The following is a 20,048-nucleotide window of genomic DNA, read 5'->3' as shown; positions in this document are numbered from 1 at the left end:
AGCCACAGGTAGCCTCGCGGGCCCCCACCCCCTCCGCCCACGGTGGGTAGGGGGCGGTTAGGAGTGGCGGCTCGGCGACCAGGGGCTGCAGGTCACAGGCCCTGCGGGCAATCACGACCCTTAGCCCAGTCCCAGGTCTTCCAAACGGACACCAGGTCCTGGGCTGCACAGAGCCGGGGAAGGCTCCCTGCCCCGGCCCTCACTGCCTGGGGCATTCCTTCCGCTCAGAAACCCAGGCCCTGGCCCAGCCTGGGGAGGTGGTCTGGCCAAGCTGAGGGAGCGGGAGTAGGGGGGAGGCTGGCGCCGACAGGAGGCCCGAGGCCGCACAAGCCCCAGCCAGCCCCCTCAGGAGGACATCCCGACCTTTGTTTACAACGCTCTGTTAGGAAAAGTAGCCAATGAATAAAGAACGTTCAGCGCGCAGAGCGTGGAAGTCTGCGCCCTCTGTCTCGCTCCTCACACTTCCTCACTCAGGCCAACTTCCGCCTCAGGACCCTAACGTCTACCCGCCAATAAGCGGGGCGCATGCGCAGGAGCCACCTGCTACCTCGTGTGCGCGCCCCCACGGCCAGCGCGTCCCCAGATTGGCCCGGCCTGTGGGCTGTCTTCCGCCATCTTTGCTAAGGGCACTAATGGTCCTCCTGATTGCCTTCAAGGTCAGGGCGGAGGCCCCGCCTCGCTCCGCTCCGGCTTCTCCAAGCAGCTACCTAGTGTGGGTCCGGCGAGCGCGCGCAGAGCTTGTGGTGGGCCTGGATTGGGAGGGTGGCGGCGAAGCGACGATCACGTGGCGTTAGGGACCGTCTCCTAATTCCGCGCAGGCACTACCAGTGTTTCCGGGGCCGGGGATCGCCTTTAGGTCCTGAGCCCAGCTTCCTGCAAGATCCCGCTGACCTGGCTGCCCTACACGATCCTACAATGATAAAGCCTCCCTGGGCTGAAAACGGCTCTCAATGGGAGGCTAAAGCTAATTCTTTAATGAACATTTCCTGGGTACCAGGCCACAGCCCTGTGCTTACCTCTTAGCGTTACTGCAAGGATTCAAGGAAACAATAATAGATGCAGAGCGCTTAGAAAGCCTGATACGCTCAGTAAATATTGGCCACTTTTCATTTCTTACAGACCTGGCTGACAGTTCGTAGGTGGCACAACTGGGATTTGAACCCAGGAGTGCCTGTGTTTAAAGGCTATGCCTTTGTTTGCTGATACCTAACCCTGCTCCCCAAGGGAGTCACAGAGCTTTAGTGAAATGCACTTATTCCTCACGTGGGTAAACTGGGGTCCAGGTGGCGAAGAGTTTCCTCTTTAGTGATCAATAACCCCATGTCCTGGGATTCTGTTCCGCTCATTTCCCCGAAGTTTTGTACCCCAGCTCTGTTTCCCTGGCCTCATTCCTTTATAGTTCATTCGAGGTCCTGCCCGGAAGGAGGGCAGCCTAGTGAGACCCCAGTGCTTGAGAGCACGGGCCCTGCGGGGAAGGGTCTCCAATACGAGTTCAAGCAGCGACTTCGCTGGGGGTCCAGTGGTTAAAACTCTGTCACACTTCAATGTAGCAGGTGGGTCCCATTCCTGGTTGTGCAGCTAACATCCCACATTGCCCAGCACAGCCGGAAAAAAAAAAGTTCAAACATCCTCCTCAGTAGGGCTCTCACCGTTCACCCACCCCTGCCTTAGGAGCATGGGAACTGGAGCTGCGCTGCCTGGAATCAAATGCCGGTTTCACTACTCAGCAGTTTTTTGTCCTGGGGAAGTGATCTATTTTTTCTGTCTCTATTCCTCACCTGTAAAATGGAGTGGGATGGGGGTGGGGGAGGCTGGTGGGAAGGTTTAAAAGAAGCAATTCATCTACTCTTTAGCCAATGGTCTGGCCGGTAGTAAATTCAATCAGCAATGACTGTGTAATTAATCCTGGAAATCGTCCCAGAAGTAAACCTGTCCTGTTCCTCATGTAACAAATGAATAAACCGAGGCTCAGAGAGGTTACAGGCTCTTGCCCAAGGTCACATAGCTGTGCTGCGCAGCATCCCGTATTTGAATCGCCTTTCTTGGGCTCCAACACCACAGTTAGTGATGGAAGAAGATGGTGCCGATCTCTTAACTCCAGAGAAAACCGTGAAGAAAATTAATCTGTAAAACCCAAGCCAGGGAAAGGGGCTCCGGTGTGCGGGGGAATTTGCAGACGCTCCCTTCTGGCGGGGATAGCACGACCTGTCCTTCAGTCCGGGACCTTCGGCCGGTCCCGCCGCGGCGAACGGGAGAGCTGGTGGAAGCCGAGGCGGTAGGACCTGCAGCAGCGGCTGAGACCCTGGCGGAAGCGCCATGTCCGAGCCGCCCTCGCGGGGGGCCGAGCGCGACCTTTTCCGGGACACGTGGGTGCGGTACCTGGGTGAGCTCCTGGCAAGGGGCACAGCGACCCCCACACCACGTGGCTAGGGAAGCGGGAATTGCTAGAGGCCGGTGAGGGACCTGGAGATGGTGGGAGGATCTTTAGTTCTTTTTCAGCCGGGGACAGAGACTGGGCACAGAGAGGGCTCTGAACTTGCTCAGGGTCACACAGCTCTGGTCTGCCCAGCCCTGCCCTTGGGGTTTTTGCTGGTCAGTCTCCCAGGTGGATTTCCATCCCATGTATGGAAGAGCCTGGTGGGCTACAATCCATGGGGTCGCACAGAGTTGGACAGGACTGAGCGACTTCACTTTCACTTTTCACTTTCATGCACTGGAGAAGGAAATGGCAACCCACTTCAGTGTTCTTGCCTGGAGAATCCCAGGGACGGGGGAGCCTGGTGGTCTGCCGTATATGGGGTCGCACAGAGTCGGACACAACTGAAGCGACTTAGCAGCAGCAGCAGCTCCCAGGTGGAAGCTGCAGCCCAGCTCAGAGGACGGGTGAGCGAGCTCTCCTCTCTGGCATGCCCCTCAGGGGCTGTAGAGTCAGGGCACGAGGACTCCCATCTTGGCTCCTCACTGGCTGCATCTGAGCCTGTTTACTCCTCAGGGTAAAGGGGTGAACCCTGGGTCTCTCTCATTGCCTGGTAGTTGTAATGGTAGAATGAGATAAGGTACAGAAAGGCCGGGCATGTGGTGAGTGCCTGGTCAGTGGGGCGGCCCTTCGTCTCTCTCACTGCCTCTGTGCCCACCAGCTCAAATGCTTCTAGAAGCCACGCTGTGAAGGCAGGTGAGTGATGAGAAAGGTGTCTGTGCTCAGCTCTTCCACAAGAGGACAGCTGGGGTGGGCATCATGGGTACCATTTCATAGGCTGGGAAACGGAAGCTCAGAGGGGTAAGATCGCCTGTCTATCTACACAGTCACCCAGCCGCTCCTCAGAAGGCTGAGGTAAGAACCAGCTGGCTCCAGTGCCCCCTTGTGGAACAACCCAAGGGCTCAGGAACTGACTAGCCTCTCCCCACCAGGCTACGCCAATGAGGTGGGGGAGGCCTTCCGCTCCCTGGTGCCGGCAGCTGTCGTGTGGCTGAGCTACGGCGTGTCCAGCTCCTACGTGCTGGCCGATGCCATTGACAAGGGCAAGAAAGCCAGAGATGTGAGTGTTAACCTGCCCCGCGCCCCCTCACCCTGGCCTGCGCCCCCTTGTGGTCAGTCCACAGCCTTGCACATGGTTAAGTCCCTTGTAGGACAGTCCAGTCCCCACAGCCTGGCCTGGCACACTCTTTACCCTCTCCTTTGTAGGGTAGTGACCCCCGCCCCCAGTCCTGCGGGTGACATAGTCTATACCCTGGTTGTGGATGTGAGTCCACACTCAGCCCTGAATTGGTAGAGCCCAGAACCCAACACTAATGTGGCTCTGTCCCCAACCCCCACTTCCCTTCCCTCTCCCTGGTCCAGTCTCATGCCCCCTGTCCACAGGGTTTCCCGCCTCTGCCCCTGCTGGATTAAGTGTCTCTTGTGCTCACCAGGTACCGGGCCCTGAGGCAGGCCGCAGCAGCAGGGTGACCGTGGCCGTGGTGGACACCTTTGTGTGGCAGGCTCTGGCCTCTGTGGCCATCCCAGGCTTCACTATCAACCGCGTGTGTGCGGCCTCCCTCTACATCCTGAGCACTGCCACCCGCTGGCCTCTGGCTGTCCGCAAGTGGACCACCACCACGCTGGGGCTGCTCACCATCCCCGTCATCATCCACCCCATCGACAGGTGGGTGCGCCCCCCAGCCCCAGGGGTCGCCCACTGTACCGGCAGAGCTGAGCTTTGGGAGGGGTGGAGCGTAACGCCTGCGGCAGAGGCAGCGCTGCTCTTGCGGCTCCTGAGATGGAAAGGACGGTCTGGGCCCTTGTCATACGATCTGGCAGGTACATCGGCAGTAAAAGTAGGAGGTGCCATGAGAGTAGGGGACACAGGGCAAGTCAGTTCCCAGAAAGAAAACTCAGAAAACAACCAGAGTTAGGCAGGAACAGGTGCACCCTGGAAGGGATGGGTTTTGAGAAGTTTTGGTGACAGAAGTCCATCTGAAACTGGGTTAAGTAAAATAGGAATTGATTGTTTCATGTAACTGAAAAGTTCAGGGTTATGCTGCTTGGGACCAAGAAACCAACTGATGCTCTTAGGCGTATAGGTCTCTCTGCTGGTCTTCTCCCCACCCTATCCCGTCTTGGCTTTAGTCACTTTCCCTCTTTCTAGGAGCAGAGATACCCACTCCTTTGTTCTTGCCTGGAGAATCCCAGGGACGGCAGAGCCTGGCGGGCTGCCGTCTATGGGGTCGCACAGGGTCGGACACGACTGAAGCAACTTAGCAGCAGTAGCAGCAGGAGGAGCAGAGATGGCTCCCAGCAACTCCTAGCTCCCCTCCCACCAGCTTAGCAAGCCCATAGGAGGCGTCTTAATAGTGACAGCAAAAATCCCAGGGAAGGCTGTCATTGGTTCATCCCGGACTGGGTGCCCACCCCTGAACCAGTTTCCATTTTCTGATTGGCCAGGCTTGGGTCATGTGCCTGCCCTTAGAACCAGAGAGGGGACCAACCGAAACAGACCAACATGGAGTGGGAGGAAGAGTCTTTCCCCACGGGAACAGAGCTGACCCTGAGGCCCTGCATGAATCTTTTATGTTTTTGGGCCTCAGTTTTCCCAACTGGGTAAGGAAGAGGGTGATGGCCGCCACCTGGATGGCACTTGTTCCTTGTGTCCAGGAGTTCCTTTCCTAGCCCTGGTCTCCTGCCTCCCCTTCCCCCATTAGCATCCCTTGGTCAGCTTGGGTCATGACCCTACACTGCCCCACAGGTCGGTGGACTTCCTCCTGGACTCCAGCCTGCGCAAGCTCTACCCCTCAGTGGAGAAGCCCAGCTCCTCCTGATCCTCCCCCGCCATCCCTGGCCTGTGGGCCAGCCCATTCCCTGCTCTGTTCCCACTCCTTCCTCCTGCCAGGGGATGCGGATGCCTCGCTCTCTGGGGTCCGAAGCCCTGGCACCTGAGTGGGTTTAAGCTGCTCGGAACCCAAAAGACAAAGACCTCAGAGCAGCAGCTGCAGTGAGCCACAGGCAGGACTTGAAGCCCGTCCGCTCCCATGGATTCCGTGGTGCTGAGCCGGACTGGACTGAGTGGGCCCAGCCCAGGACAATAACATCCTCCCATGGAGGGTAAAGCACCTGAGGCCCAGCCAAGGCGAGGAGCATGGCCAAGATCACTTAGCAAGCTGGGGACCCAGGACTCCCAAAGGCTCAGCCAGGTCACCCTGAGGGCGGAGCAGCAAGTCACTCAGAGAAACAGGCGTACACCCGCGGGGACCCTGAGGACAGAGTCTCTGCCCCTTCCTGGTCAAGGCCTGCTGGGGCCTGGCTGGACGGCATGCCAGCTCTCAGTCCAATAAATCCTCAAGAAGTTGAGTTTTCTCTGTTTCTGTTGGAGATGAGCAGGGACGTGGTGAAGGGGAGCAGGGCGGGAGCCTCAGAGGTGGAGGCTGGTGTCTCTGGGAATGCGCCGCTCACAGTGGCCAGCAGTGGGCCTGTCTGGTACCTCCCTGCCCACCAGTGGTCCCCTGCACGTGCCTGGAATTCCACCTTGGTGCTGCCAGCCTCCTCTGGGATGGGCATTGTCCTTTTTCTGCAAGTCTCCTAAGATACACACTAGGAGGGGAGTCTGTTGGGCAGATACCACCTGAGCCTGACTGCAGCCCAGTCTTCCCTCGGTTCACCCCCTCAAGATAACCTCTGTCTCCACAGCCTCCTCGGGGCTCCCTCCACTGCTGTGCTTATAGCCCCGCCCCACCCCATGTGAGTCCCTAGGGCCAGGGCCTCCATCTGTCCTAGAAGCTGCAGCCCCAGTGTGTGTACGCATGCGTATGTGCTCAGTTGTGTCTGACTCTGTCACGCCATGGACTGTAGCCCACCAGGCTCCTCTGTCCATGGCATTTTCCAGTCCAGAATGCTGGAGCAGGTTGCCACTTCCTTCTCCAGGGGATCTTCCCGACTCAGAGATCGAACCTGAGTCTCTTGAGTCTTCTGCACTGGCAGATGGGGTTCTTTACCAGCTGAGCCACCAGGGAAGCCCCCCTCAGTAAGGTAGGGTCAGCAGACTCCTACCAGTTTGTGAGAGCTGACCTGGGAAGCCCGGAGCACCAGGCACAGAATGGGCCATTGCCCCTCCCGGTTCTGCTCTGAATGCTGCAGGGTAGGGCTGCTGGATATAACAAATAAAGTAACAGGATGCGCCATTAAATTTGTTTGGTTTAAACAACAAATAAGACTTTAGTACAAGTATGTCCCTAATATGGCATGGAATGTATATGCACTGAAAAGTTCTTCCTTGTTTATCTGAAATTCAAATTTAACGAGGCATCCTGTATTTATCTGCAACTCTTCTCTGGGGTGGCGGGCATCCATGGAGCTGGAACACCTCCCCCAAACACCCCAGCCCTCTAGAGGTAGGAAATAGTCTCCAGCTGCCTCTTTCCGGGACAGGGGACAGTTCTTTGTGACTGGACTAACTTGTGTTATCCTATTTGATGGGAAACAGACAGAGAGGTCGGTCAACCGGACTGGAGGTGGCAGATGCTGGGTGTAATAGGAAATTGCTTTCCTGGGGCCTAAGAGAATAAGGCAGACCCCGGGTGGGGTTGGGGGAGATGTCTCTTCCCACCCTGGGGCCTGGTGGCCTTTGAGCTGGGGCACGCTGGGAGTTAGGTCCCCCAGTGGCCGCGTCATGCAATGCTCAGGACCACCACAAGGAGGCAGCACCTCCCGATCCGCCCACCTTGGCTGGTTCAAGCCACTTTCAAGATGACTGAGAAGCGTACATGCTATTGAATCGCCCCTAGTAGACCTGAAGCCATGCTAAATGTTTCCTGTGATGTGGCGTATTTACTCTGTACAACCACGTTGTGGTCGGGTCTCTGTTTCCTGGAGTGGGAGTCCCTTGGCCCCCCCCCACCTCCCCCATCCCCCTTTCCTACTGCCTTCCAGCCCATGGCTCTCTATAGACTCAGACCTAGAGCTGACTCACAGGCTGTGCGACCTTGGGCAAGTTACGTAACCTCTGAGTCTTGGTTCCTTCACTGTACAATACTCCGTAACGGCCCTCTGAAGCTGCTGAGAGGGTTACAGGAGAAATGGCTTGCAAATTCGGCCAGAGTGGGTCTCACAGAGGGGGCTATTTAATCGGTATTATGACTATAATAGGCAAGACACTTGAAGAACACACAATTGGTGACTGTGCCATCAGATGAGTAATTTAGAGAGCAAGTATGCCAAATATATGGTTCAGGAACTCCAGCCCTAAAGATTTATTCAGAGGAAATAATTGGATGGTGATTCGAAGATGTGCATCTGAGGGTGATCGTCATGGTTTTATTTTTATACGAGAAAGTCTTGGGCACCCCTTAAAGGCGCAGTGCGTAAAGGAGCATTCTTCCGATCTGATCCTGCTTGTTACTGAGTCTCCCCAAGTCCTTTCTGTGTCCTGGTATCTTCTATGACTCCTGGAAGTCCCCGGGATCCAGTCTGAACATCCCAGATTTCAGAGCCTCCCCGCCGAGGCAGTCTCATCTCTCACCATGACACATCCTGCACCTCTGTCCTTGCCTTCCCCTGACCCCCCCAGTCTCTGAGCCTTTGCTCAGGTCATGCCGCCTGCTGGGAATGCCCTCTCCACCCCCACTTCCCTCTGTTCTCAGCCTTCAAGATCCATCTCTAATGGTACCTGCTCCTTGAACCCTCCCTGCCACCTTCCCCACTTCATCATCATGCAGCCCCTCTCCTTGGACAAGAATCATCAAATGACACCCACGGAGAACACAGCCGGAGTGCTTCCTACATGCCAGGCGCTGTGTTACGGAAACTCTGTCACGGCCTTTTCGGCACCTGGTGCCACCGTTATCATCCCACAGATGAGAAAGTGAAGTCCACGTGCAGTGAGCCTTCCGTCAGCAGTTAACTGTCACTAAATCCCACGTGAGTGAGGAGGCTTCAGAGCATTTTCTAAAAGGAGGCATTGCAGGCAGGAGGATGTGGGGGCCTGGGGTGGGGGAACGTGCACGTGCTCAGCCTGGCCCAGCTCGGCCAGGCCCTGGGCTCCCGTGTGGGCTCCAGGTGAGGCTCGTTCCTTCCTCAGCCTCCTCTGGGCCAATTTAAGGAGGCTGGGGAGGGGGAAAATGTCTCCTCATTATGGCTGCCCCCAGGAGGCTTCTGTGGGTTGCTCAGGTCTTGCTTCTCTGCAGTCTGGGTCCCCCCCTTCACACAGTGGGCAGCTTTCAGGCCTCCGTCTTCCTGCTGCTATGCTGCTCGCTGACCACAGCTGAAATGGGGGTGCCTGTTGGCCAAGGCTAAGCAGGGTCTCTTTCTCTCCCCATTTCACCTCCTGGACACTCAGAACAAAGCGCCTGGCCCCTGAGTGAGACTGGGCACCCGGAAGCTGGGAGCTGGAGGGCTCCTGCCCATTGACTGTAGCTGGGCATTGGTGGATGCCAAGGGGCATCTTTTGGCTCTTGGCTGCAGCCCTAGGCTAGGCTCTCTGTGCTACCCCTGACCTCCCTCCTGGTACAAGTCCACGCCTCTGTCCACAGTGGGGTCTGTGAACTGTGGTCAAGGAGCTGGGACAGATGTGGATAATCTGACAACACAGCTCACAGCAGCCTCGGCCCCAAGGGTGGAAAGGGTCCACCCCTTCTTCCTCTGCACCCCTGCTGCAGCCTAGGGGTGGGACCTTTCCCTCAGGGGGCAAGGGTGAGACCCGATGCTGAGCCATCCTCCCCCACCACATCCTTGCCCCACCTGCAGACACTGCCACCATCTTCCAAGAGCATGGATCCATCCATCTCTGCCTACCTCCCCATCCCTTATTTGTAGGGTGGCCAGATAAAATATAGGACACCCAGTTAAATTTTAGTTTCAGATAAATAGCATGTCCCAAGTATTGCTTTTTTTCTTCTTCTAAATCTGACAACCCTTTCTTCTCTTCCTCCTTCCTATCCACCCCTCTCCCAGCCCCCTGCTCGGAGAGTCGGCGGTCTTGTCCTGTTCTGGCAAGTTGCTGCAGTAACGGGAATTAGTGGTGGGAGGAGGGAGGCGGCAGGTGGGAGGAGGGAGGCTTTGGCTCCAGTCCTATTTCTGCCACCCATGGGCTGAAGGAAACGAGGCCAGTACTGTTTTTGATCTATAAAATGTATCCCTAAGTGCAGATGGAAAGTGCTAGCCGCTGCTGCATGTTAGCTTGAATGGTCTTGGACTCAGGCCTCTTCTGCCTGTGGCGGGGCTCACCCCAGCAGGCTGGGCTCTCAGCTCATTCCCAAGGAACGTCAAGACCTTCGGTCCCCACCCACCCATGTTCTCTGTGGAACTCCTCTCCTCCTGTCAAGAGATGTACCAGGACCTGGGGCTCAAGCCAGCAGCTCCATGTCCCCGAAGCAGAAAGCTCCTGGGGCCGTGATGTCTCCCTGAGTCACCCAGGGTCATGGTGGGTAGCAAGAGGCCACGCTTCTCAGCGGCCATGTGAGCGGTGGACTGGATGCTGGGCTCTGAAGCACAAGCCCTGCCTGCTCTGCTGTGAGTTTCCTTGGATGACCTGCTTAATCAGCGTCGGGGGTCTCCATTGTTCCAACTGCTCAATGGGCATAATCCTCTTCTGCCCACAAACTGGGATTGGAGAGGGTGACATCCAAGACATTTCCACTGGACAATCTAAGATATTCCTTCTTCTCTGTAAAAGTAGAGTCTTAGGTGGTGGTATTATGGAGCAATTAAGAGCAATGTCTTTGGAGTTAAAAACAAACAAACACACACCTGGGTCTTGGATGCTGTGTGGTGTTGGGAGAGTGACTTCACCTCTCTGAGTCTTAGTTTCCTTATGCATGTGTGGCTGTGATATGTAACCCCAGGGCAGGCGTGAGCGTGAAATGAGCTAAACTCATAGAGCACTTGGCACCATCTATGGTACATCGAGAGAACTCACTGAATGGCAGCTGTGATTTTTTTTTATTGCCAGGCAGCAGCTAGAGCCAGATGTGACTTCCTTTGCTTTTAGGGAAGTGCCTTTAATTGCTTGAAACATAAGCTGTGAGTTCCAAGGGGAGGTGGTAAGGGTGGGAGTGAGAGGTTGGGAAAGCTGTGTGTTTTGAGTCAGACAAAGCCTTCTATAGACAGCTCCTAACTACCCCAGGGGGCAGCCACTGCCAGAAATCTGGGGGGTGGGTCACGTGAGTCTCAGGAGAGACCATCCCCGCCACAGCCCCTGTCCGAGGTGCTGAAATCTCCCCTTGTAGAATTCTTTTTATCTTGCACACCCATTTGCTCCCTACCTCCATTCAACTTCACATTAGTTGAGCATTTACTTATAAGAATTTAGATACATCTCTGACCCAAGTTGCTGATAACTCATAGGGAAGAAATTCAAGCACACAAATGCCTCAGGAGAAGTGAGGACAAAGGCCGGGAGATTCCTTTCTCTTTCTCGGGTTGCAGGGACATCCACTCTTGTTCCTGCCCTTGCTTTTTCCTCTTCTGCAGCCTCAGCATCCTCCAAAGTGGTGCCTCCCCCACTTTTCCTGATCTGATCACAGCGCCTGAGTTTTCCCCAAGGCAGCCCTTTCTCTTCTGACTAGTGTCAGAGTCAAGAGGACAACTGAGCTATTTTTGGAGGGAGGTGGGGAGAAGAATATAGAGACAGAAAGCAAAGGGTCAGGGTCTCTGGGAAGTGAGGGAGCTGCCTAGACAGGGGTGAGCTCTTTGTCGTATTTCTGCATGCCCTCATCTGGGAGCAGCACCTCCACTGTGAAGCTGACCTTCTTGGCATGGACAAAGCTATAGGTGTTGTCAAAGCGCAGGACGTCTGGGGAGACAGATGGAAAAATGGGTAGTTGGGCCTGACTCCATACTCCCTGCACCCTGCCCCAGCCATGGGGGAGAACAGGTTGTGTTCCCACCTGTTGTGTTTGCCAAGAGGGGCCAAACTCCTCCCACTCTTCTTCTCTCCCCCATGGGAACTACCCCTCCTGAGCAGGGCCTGTAAACAGACCCTGACCTCCCCCTGGCACATGCCCAGCCTGGCTTTAGTTGTACCAACTGGCAACGAGAACAATGGCCACTGCACCCTGTTGTCTCCACACTTGGACACTCACATGATGGGGTGTCCTCGGGGGGCAGTTGGGAATGTCAGAGGCCTCCCAGCCCCCAAGGATGAAGTGGGGTGCTGGGCTAGGCCTGCACACACCTCCTGCCTCCCCTACTTACAAACCTCCTTACAAGCACCCTGAGAGGTAGGAGTCGTAACCTCTGCTTCACAGGTGAGCAAACCAAGCCTCCAGGTTGGTGAGACTTTCAGGATTTTTGCCCAGGGTTATGCTGCTACCACCAGGCTGAGCTAGAACCCTGGCGCCACATGCAGCTGTGTGGCTCTGAAGTTGACTTGCTTCTCAGAGCCCTGGTTTCCTCCTGGGGAAAGTCATCTTCCCTGCTGTCCCTTGCCTGTGACCTGTGATGCTCTCAACCCCTTCAAGGCCTGTTTGGCTCCCCACACACCACAGGTGCCCTGGAGTGTGGGCCGCATGAGTGACTCTGTGGATGAACAGCACTGACCCAGGCTGTATGTCCCTGGGAGGGGGCTGTCACTGCCTCTCCATTGCTTTCTCTAAACCACGGGACAGGTGGCTCCATCCTTCCAGAGCTGGGGCCCAACCAGGGCAGACTCACAGACACCGGCTTCCGTGCAGGTGAGGCTCCCGTCCTCGGGCACCATGTGGGAGTTGTAGCGCTGGCTGGCCAGCACCTCTGTCATCTCCACGGCCCGCTGCCGCTCCCCCATCTTGGTCTTCAGGAAAACTCCGAAGCCAATGTCTCCTCCGTCCGACGCGAACTGCCACCTGTGTTGGGGGGAGGGGAAGGAGCATGGGCTGCTGCTGAGTCTGAGAGACCCCCGAGGGGCGAGGGTCCAGCTGGGGTGTGGGCGGTGGCCTGAGCCTTACCTGAGGACACAGCCTGGGAACAGGATCTCGTACTCCACCTGGTGCGAGGAGCCGCGGCTGATCTGCGCCGAGTGCTCGTACTGAGCCTTCACCTGGTCCCGCACGTACATGGACTTGGGGATCTCCCCACCATAGTTGATCTGTGGACACAGAGCAGGATGGGCTTGCTCCCTGCTCCCAGCCATTGCATCTTTCAGGCTGTGTCTCCTGACTGAGATGTTTCCCCATCGTCCGGAAGTATTCTGCTCATCCTATCCTCCCCCACCCCTCAGCAGGAAGCCTTCTGTGTCCCACCAGCCTCGGTCAGGGCCTCTTCTGGGAACTTTTTCTCTCAGCTCATCCCTCTGGGTCAAAATTCTCCCATTTCTCATTTGCCTGAACAGCTGCTGAGAGCTCTGTTAGGGCAGGGCTGGGACTAACTCAATACCTGGCTCACAGGTGTCTCTCCATAGACACTAGTGGAATGAATGAGTGGATGAGAAAGAAACCCAGCTTGACACCTCTACCCTCCCGTTCTGGGGCTCTTCATACCTTGGTTAAACATTTGGGGTTCCCATCTGGGTCGGTCAGGGTCCCCCCAAACTGGGCAGGCAGTTGCTCAGGACTGATGAGTTTTAGCAATCCTTCCTTCCAGTTGCCTGTGGGCAGAGAGGTTGAAGGGTGACTATTGAGCATGGAGGGGTCCTGCCAGTGCCCCCTATTCCTACCAGGAGGGCCTGAGCTTGGCAGGTGGAGGAAGCCCTACAGGAGCTGGGTTGCCAGGGCTGATTCCCCAGCCTTTCAGGCCTTGGGCTGTAGAAGTGTCTTCCGGCGTTGTGTTGCTATGGTAACATGTTTCCCCTGGCTGATCAGTTTGCCCATTTTTGATGGTCTCCCAGTGATGAGTAGTCAAGATTAGTGTTGTCTATGTGCCTTAGGAGACTTTAAATCCCAATGAGGTCAAGGACCATGTTGGGGGCCTTGCAGTGTGCAAATGGCCCACCCAAGTCAGACCTCTGGGTGGAAGAGGGTTAGCCTGGGATCGTTGAAAGGACCTCCCCCTCTTGCTGCTTCATCATCACAATCATAAAGCCCATTACTGTTCTTCACACCCTGTGCAAAGCTCTGTGTTCTGGATTCTCAGGTGTCACATGGCCCCACCCCTATAACCAATCCAAGTTATCCCCCCTACATGGCCATAGAAGGTTAATATAAAGAAACTGAGCCCATAGCCCAGAGGTTGACCAGCAATCAAACTGAAACTGGTAAGGAGGAAGATGTGGAGGCCTTAGTTGCCAAAGAGGTATGGCAGGGAGTAAGACAGAGGTAACTGGATAGACTCCATAGTGTAAGACCCACTACACCTTTGAGAAGGAGGAGCCTCTGACTCCAGGTGATATGTGGACCTCTGGATGGGGGTGATGGACCAACTTACTCCAGAGCTCATGAATAGAGTTCAGGGGATGGAGCTGGAACGACTTACTTCCCAACACTACAATTTTCCTGCGAGTGTCCTCACTCAAGAAGGGCTTCATGAGGTTGTATCCCACAGGGAACAGTTTGGTGGCTGGAGAGATATAAGCAAGTATAATGGGGAAAAAATGATTCCATCGGGCCATTCTCTCCATAACAGTCAGAGCCAACAGCATGGAGGAACCATGAATTAGGTTGGCAAGTTTCAATGCCCTGCACCTGGCAAACCATCCAACCAACTAAGCCAACAAGCAGCCAACAACCCACCATCCAATCATCCAATGTCTCAAACAGCCAGCAGACCAGCCAACAAACAGCCAACAACCCACCATCCAATCATCCAATGTCTCAAACAGCCAGCAGACCAGCCAACAAACAGCCAATCAATTCTCACCAACCCATCAACCAGCCTACCAATCAACTAGCCACCCGACCAAATAATCAAACCCTACCAAACCAATTGACACGTCAGTCAATCAGAAAACCAATCAGTCAGTTAAACAACTAGCTAACTGCCCAACCAACTGCCTTTTCCAGTCAGCCAATCATTCAAATAACCAACCATCCAACCAGCCAAACAACCAGCAGTCAATCATCCGCAATCCAGCCAAACCAACTAACCAGTCTGCCAACTAGACACTCACCCTCATAGCCAACCAGAATGCTAACTAGTCACTCAATCAGTCTACCAAACTAACAACTATCCAACTAGCCAATCAGATATGCAATCAACCACCAGGCAGTCAACTAGTCAGCTAACCAACTGGCCAGTTAAACAGACAACAGACGGAGCAATGAGTCAACCAGTCCAGTCAACCACCAACATACAACCATCCTTCCATCAATCCACCCACCCAGATAACAACTACCCAAATACTATTGAGTTCCCACCTGGCCCCAAGCCTGTGAGGGATACAATAGAAGTGAAGAATCAAAGGCTTTGCCTTCAAGGAGTAGACAACTCAAGGAAAGCAGGATGAATACATAAAGCTAACTGGAGGCTCAGAAGGCAGTGGGCAGGAAAGGCCAGACTGGGCTGCACTGGCTGCCAGTGGGAGAGGCAGTTTGAGGAGGGAGAGATAGACGTGGGTAGGAGAGGTGAGCGGGGATTCCTGGACAAGCTGGGGTTGGAGCTGCCTTTTCTTGCAGGAAAACCAACCGTAGAATTTACCGTTTATGGAGCACTTACTCTGTTCTAGGCACTCTGAGTGATCTGCATGCAGCCAAGCAACCAACCTGCCTCTCTGCTTCCCAGAAAGAAGGCACTATTACTGTCCCCAGAGTTCAGATAAGGGACTGGAGGCACAGAGGAGTGCAGTCACCTGCCACAGACCTTTCACAATGAGCATGAACTTCAGGGTCTCTGGGTAATTCTCTTCAAGGAGGCCAAAGAACTGTGGAAACAAGAAAGACCCCATCAGAGCCCGTACCTCCTCTTCGCCTACCCCCGTCCCTTTGCAACCTCCCCTTGGAGGTTTCAGAAGGCTGCAGAGGGATTCCCTTCTTTCCATCACTTCCATGGTCCCTGGAGGAAACCTCTCCACAGACTATTGTGACCACACTCTCATAATAATTACATAATATTAAGCATCTTTAGAATAAATCTTATATTTGTTCTACTCTGTACTACTATTCAACAGTAGTACAGTGATAATAACGGCTACTATTCGTTGCGTGTTCACTACTGGGGCTTCACGGTAGTGGTAAAGAATTCACCTGCCAACGCAGCAGATGCAGGAGACACAGGCTCGATCCCTGGGTCGGGCAGGTCCCCTGGAGTAGGAAATGGCAACCCATTCCAGTATTCTCGTCTGGAGAATCCCAAGGACTGAGGAGCCTAGCGGGCTACAGTCCATGGGGTCACAGAGAGTCGGTCACGATGGAGCGAGTGAGAAAGCACGCTCGTTTGCCAAGCGCGGTGTGTGCAGTTTATATATCAACTCACAGAAGTGTGGCTATGTCCCTTTGGAGTGCAGACAATCAGTACCCTCCTTTTGTAAGTGAGGACAATGGAGCATGGTGGGATAGAGTGACTTGCCCCTGTCACAGAGCGGAGGTGACAGGCAGGGGACGGTTTGTTGGAAGCTGCCCCTGTGGCGTCAGTACGTGCTGTGCCCGAGGCCTGTTCTGTGCAGTCTTCGGGAAACACAGTGATGGGGCCCGGGCTGCAGTGGTGGAAAGGCCACCACCTGTCACTAGATCCTGGCTCTGAGCGAGCAGCCAGTCACTGCTGGGCAAGCTGGTGGTTAAAGCAAGCAGGGGCGCCCGGGGCCTTTGCTCACCTCCTGGTACACTTCCACCAGGGGTTTCCAGAAGTGCTTCAGCCCCAGCCCCTCGCAGTCGAATATCATCACGATGGTCTCAATCTTCCTCCCCAGCTGCAAGGACAAGAGCAAGGATCAGGGTGCGGGCTCAGAACTTGGAGATGGTGCCTCAGCACGTGACCCCCCCCCAGGGCTTCTCCCAGCTCCCTGCTCTGTCCCCAGAGGAATGAGCAGACAAAACGGTGACTGCATCTACCATCTGTCCATCCACTGTCCATCACCCATTCATCATCCATCCACCCTCCATCTGCCTATCCACCCATCCATTAATTGACCCACCTATTCATCAATTCACCCATCCTTCCCTTCATACGGCTGTTCATTTATCCACTCATCCCTCCATTTGTCCAGCTAATATTTATTAAACACCTATTTTGAGCCAGGCACTGAGAGTATGGCATATAGCTCAATAATCCAGAGTTCTTATCCTTAGAGTTCAGTCTGGTTGGGGAGACTGACCAGCAACCGGGTCACCACGGTCCTGAGCTGAGAGCCGCGACTGGACGCACAGAGGTGTAGGGATGCACGTTAACCCAGATGGGGGCCTCAGCGAAGGGGACAGTCTGAGCCTTGAAAGATGGATAGGGCAGAGCCAGTGAAGGCGTGGGGGGAATGTGTGTGTGCTGGGGGTGGGATTATCCCAACAGAAGGAGCAGCAAGGGCAAAGACTCAGAGGGAATCATAGTAGCTAGCATTGCTGAGAGGCCCCAGGTGCCGGCCACATGCTCTGTTATCTAACTTCATCTCTGCAACCATTATTATTGTGTCAGTTTTGGAGGTGAGGAGACAAGCTCAGAGAGGGGTGAGGTGACTTTCCAAGGTGGCACAGCTGGGACGTGTCGGAGCTGGCGTGTGAGCCCAGAGCCCTCTGACCGTGACGCTGAGGGCGCAGGTGTCTTCCTGGGGCCACGGGCCCGGGCAGCCTCACCCGCTCGGTCTGCAGGTCACACTCGTGCAGGATGCGCTCACAGTCCCTCATCTTGGTCTTGAGCAGGTCCTGCTTGGTGACCGAGAAGAGCAGGCCCTTGGGGTCCAGCGGCCCAATGATGTCGTACCACACGGGGCAGCCGTCTCGGTCATAGCCACACAGGCCTCCAGGCATGTACTTCTGGATCACCTGCGTGAGCCCAGACACATGGAACTGTGCAGTGTGCAACCTCCCAGAGACCACCTTGGGCTTCCCTGGTGGAAAAGATGGAAAAGAATCCGCCTGCAGTGCAGGACACCTGGGTTCGATCCCTGGATTGGGAAGATCCCCTGGAGGAGGGCAGGGCTAAACCACTCCAGTATTCTTGCCTGGAGAATCCCATGGATGGAGGAGCCTGGTGGGGTGCAGTCCATGAGGTCGCAAAGAGTCGGACACGAGTAAGTGACCATGCCCAAAGATCGCCGCCCCACCCCGCCCTCTCACCAAACCAGGCTGCCCTGGGTGGTCTGAGCCTATACACACCATGGTACAATCACCTTCCCTTCCCTGGAGGGCGGCCTTACGTCCAGGTGAGAAAGCTGAGGGGCTTGCAGGGGAGGCGCTTGCTCACGGCAGATGCATGGCAAAGGCAGGACTCAGCCAGGCCTGCCGGAGGCCTTCCTGAGTTCTGCCCACAGAGTCTCCCGTGCCCCCTTCCATGGAGATGGGTTGGGCTTAGTGATGAAAAACACGGATACTGAAGGTGAGCAGTCCTGCTTCAAAAAACAGATGCGGCTGCTTCCCTGCTGTGCACCCTTGAACAAGTGACATCACCCCTCTGAGCCCCATTCCCCTTCCTCTGCTGGGGAAAGTCCTCAAGATCACACTGGCATAGCAGCCTGCCTGGCTCAGAGCTTGTGCTCCACAAATGAAACCAGGACTGTTGTTTAGCTAAGGCACCACGATGGGTCTGTTCTTCCCGACTCCTCAGTGGGTGAAGTTTCTTTTCCCCCTAGACAGGATGCTTTGAGCAAGGCTCCAGGGGGTAATGGCTCAGAGCCACGAGCTAACTGTGCTGCTGAAGAGCCTGTGTTTGGAGGCTTGAGCTCAAATCCCAGCTCCACCTAGGAGCTCTGGGATTTTGGGTGGCTGCTTAACCGCTGCTGGGCCTCAGTGTCCTCATGTGTACAATGGGTCCAGCTGTATCCATCTCAGGCATTTGTGAGGATTAAATGAGTTCATGCAGGTAAAGTCTTAACTCAAGCTTGGCTCTTAATAGGAAATACTCATAATTATTACAGGAGAGTTGGCTGCAGTTTCCCGGGGGTTCCACAGGCCTCTCAGGCTTGCTGCCCTGTACTCACAGTCCCCAGTGATGCCAAGGCTGTTGGGTGGTATGTCTGTCAAAAACTAGGGGTGTGGGGGGTGCTGCTGGCTCACCTCGGGGGGCTGCCATTCAAGGATGTGGTCAATGTCCATGGTCTTCCGGAACGCCATGTACTGAAAGGGAAATGAGTGGTAAGAAGGGGATGGAGGTAGAGGCTGGAGGCAGGAATTGCCCCCAACAAACGCCCTCACCAAATTTTCTGGGGGGGATAGGTCTCACCTTGCGGAGCATGGCCTCTGATTTCTGCAGGTCAAAATTCCGAGCTGTGGGAAGATGGAAGGAAGGGGTGAGGTGTGAAAGAGGCTGCCTTGCAGTCATCTTGTCCTGGTCCTGGGCAGGAGGCGGGGCTATGGAGGGCACTGGGGCCTTAGAGGGGACCTTCCTTTCCTGTCCCCTCCCCTCTCCGGGACCTGAACGTGAAGCAAGATGATGTGGTCAGATCCTGCGAGCCATGGGTTCTTCTGGAGCAGTTGGTACCAGGTCCCTCTTGCTGCCCCTCGCCCTGACCTCCCCCACGTCTGCCCTCACCTCGGAGCCAGCGGAGAAGGAAATAGTCATCAGGGTTGGGCAGGGCGGGCAACACGTCCTGGACATTTTCTCGGAACTGGGAAGAGAGATGCTGGTTGAAGAGGTGTTCACACTGAGCCTTGAGCTCAGACTCAGTGATACTTTTTTTTTTTTTTCAGTTTCGTTCCTTCTCTTCCAGTGCAGTCTGGCCTGCAGTGATGGAAGACGGGTGGGCGGAGGGATGGGGAGGTGAAGGGAAGGTTAGATGGATGAGTAAATAGAAGAATGGATGGGTGGGTGGATGGATGGGACAAAATGAAGAGGAAACCAGTGAAGGGACAGAAGGAGAGATGGGGCGTGAGTGGACAGAGGAGGAGAGATCGTTGGGTGGGGCGGGGGGGAGGAGTAATGAAGGAAAAGATAGATGGGGGGGTTGGTGGGTAGCTGGGTTGAGGGGTGAATATTCTTTGTTCTTTTCATTCATTAGCCCCCCAAAGCTTCTTTCTTCCCATCCCATTTTCCGTGAAAACATGGCTGGTAATTATGCATCCTCTTCCCCATTGACCGTGGGGATGACATACACACTCTGCCCTGACTCTTAACTCTTACACACAGGTAAGAGCTTTCAGGGTCCCGGGAAGTGAAACGGAACAGAGTCCGAGGGCAGAGCCTCAGCATCTTCAGCACCTACCTATGGGGAGGTGGGGAGGGGGCAGGTCAGGTAAAGTTCTCAGGTCTGGCACCTGCCCTTCTGTCTGCAAGTGGTGCTGTTCCCCCGGCCGCTGCCCTGGACAGGGCGGACGTCACTGGACACCGTAGGCCCTGACCCCGGGTGAGGTGATGGCCAAGAGACAGTGTCGAGGACGTGCTGAGCCCAGCAGAGGGGGAGGGTTCCAGCCCCCGTGCTCCCGCAGCCCCTCAGCCCTTGCCCCTTGCCTCAGCTCACCTTGGCCAGGGTCTCTGCCTGCTTGGGACTCAGGTCTCCCACTCGGCCGCTCATGGCGCTGGGGGAGGCTGCAGGGGCGGGGGCTACTCCAGTCAGAGGCCGAGCCTGCTCTGTGGCCCTGACCAAGCCAGGTCT

General features: G+C 55.5%; 2 protein-coding genes across 7 annotated transcripts; one reads left to right on the top strand and one right to left on the bottom strand.

The window, feature by feature from the left end:
* The first annotated feature begins 1,909 nt into the window (after positions 1-1,909).
* On the top strand, positions 1,910-15,069 carry MTFP1 (mitochondrial fission process 1). Of its 4 annotated transcripts, none has more exons than XM_025267358.3 (4): positions 1,910-2,383; positions 3,409-3,536; positions 3,910-4,142; positions 4,626-5,213. In XM_025267358.3, the coding sequence occupies exons 1-4, from the start codon at positions 2,317-2,319 to the stop codon at positions 4,726-4,728; spliced, it is 531 nt and encodes a 176-aa protein (XP_025123143.2). In that variant the 5' UTR covers positions 1,910-2,316; the 3' UTR covers positions 4,729-5,213. The 4 variants fall into 4 exon arrangements, with proteins under 4 accessions (XP_025123143.2, XP_006069877.3, XP_025123145.2 ...); XM_006069815.4 differs by lacking the exon at positions 4,626-5,213 and adding an exon at positions 8,110-10,225 and having other exon boundaries at positions 1,921-2,383; XM_025267360.3 differs by lacking the exon at positions 4,626-5,213 and adding an exon at positions 15,042-15,069 and having other exon boundaries at positions 1,927-2,383.
* Positions 11,120-20,048, bottom strand: LOC102412653 (SEC14-like protein 3). Of its 3 annotated transcripts, none has more exons than XM_006069817.4 (12): positions 19,914-20,048; positions 18,989-19,064; positions 18,680-18,723; positions 18,514-18,573; positions 17,095-17,283; positions 16,125-16,220; positions 15,176-15,236; positions 13,853-13,936; positions 12,922-13,028; positions 12,391-12,530; positions 12,119-12,288; positions 11,120-11,258 (listed from the first exon to the last, which is right to left on the bottom strand). In XM_006069817.4, the coding sequence occupies exons 1-12, from the start codon at positions 19,965-19,967 to the stop codon at positions 11,137-11,139; spliced, it is 1,203 nt and encodes a 400-aa protein (XP_006069879.1). In that variant the 5' UTR covers positions 19,968-20,048; the 3' UTR covers positions 11,120-11,136. The 3 variants fall into 3 exon arrangements, with proteins under 3 accessions (XP_006069879.1, XP_044785888.1, XP_006069880.1); XM_044929953.2 differs by having other exon boundaries at positions 18,989-19,177; positions 19,914-20,034; XM_006069818.4 differs by lacking the exon at positions 17,095-17,283.

Source organism: Bubalus bubalis, chromosome 17 (assembly GCF_019923935.1).
Source record: "Bubalus bubalis isolate 160015118507 breed Murrah chromosome 17, NDDB_SH_1, whole genome shotgun sequence".
NCBI classification, from domain to species: domain Eukaryota; kingdom Metazoa; phylum Chordata; class Mammalia; order Artiodactyla; family Bovidae; genus Bubalus; species Bubalus bubalis.
The sequence above is the reverse complement of the archived record's forward strand: the minus strand, read 5'-3'. Positions and strand labels throughout refer to the sequence as shown.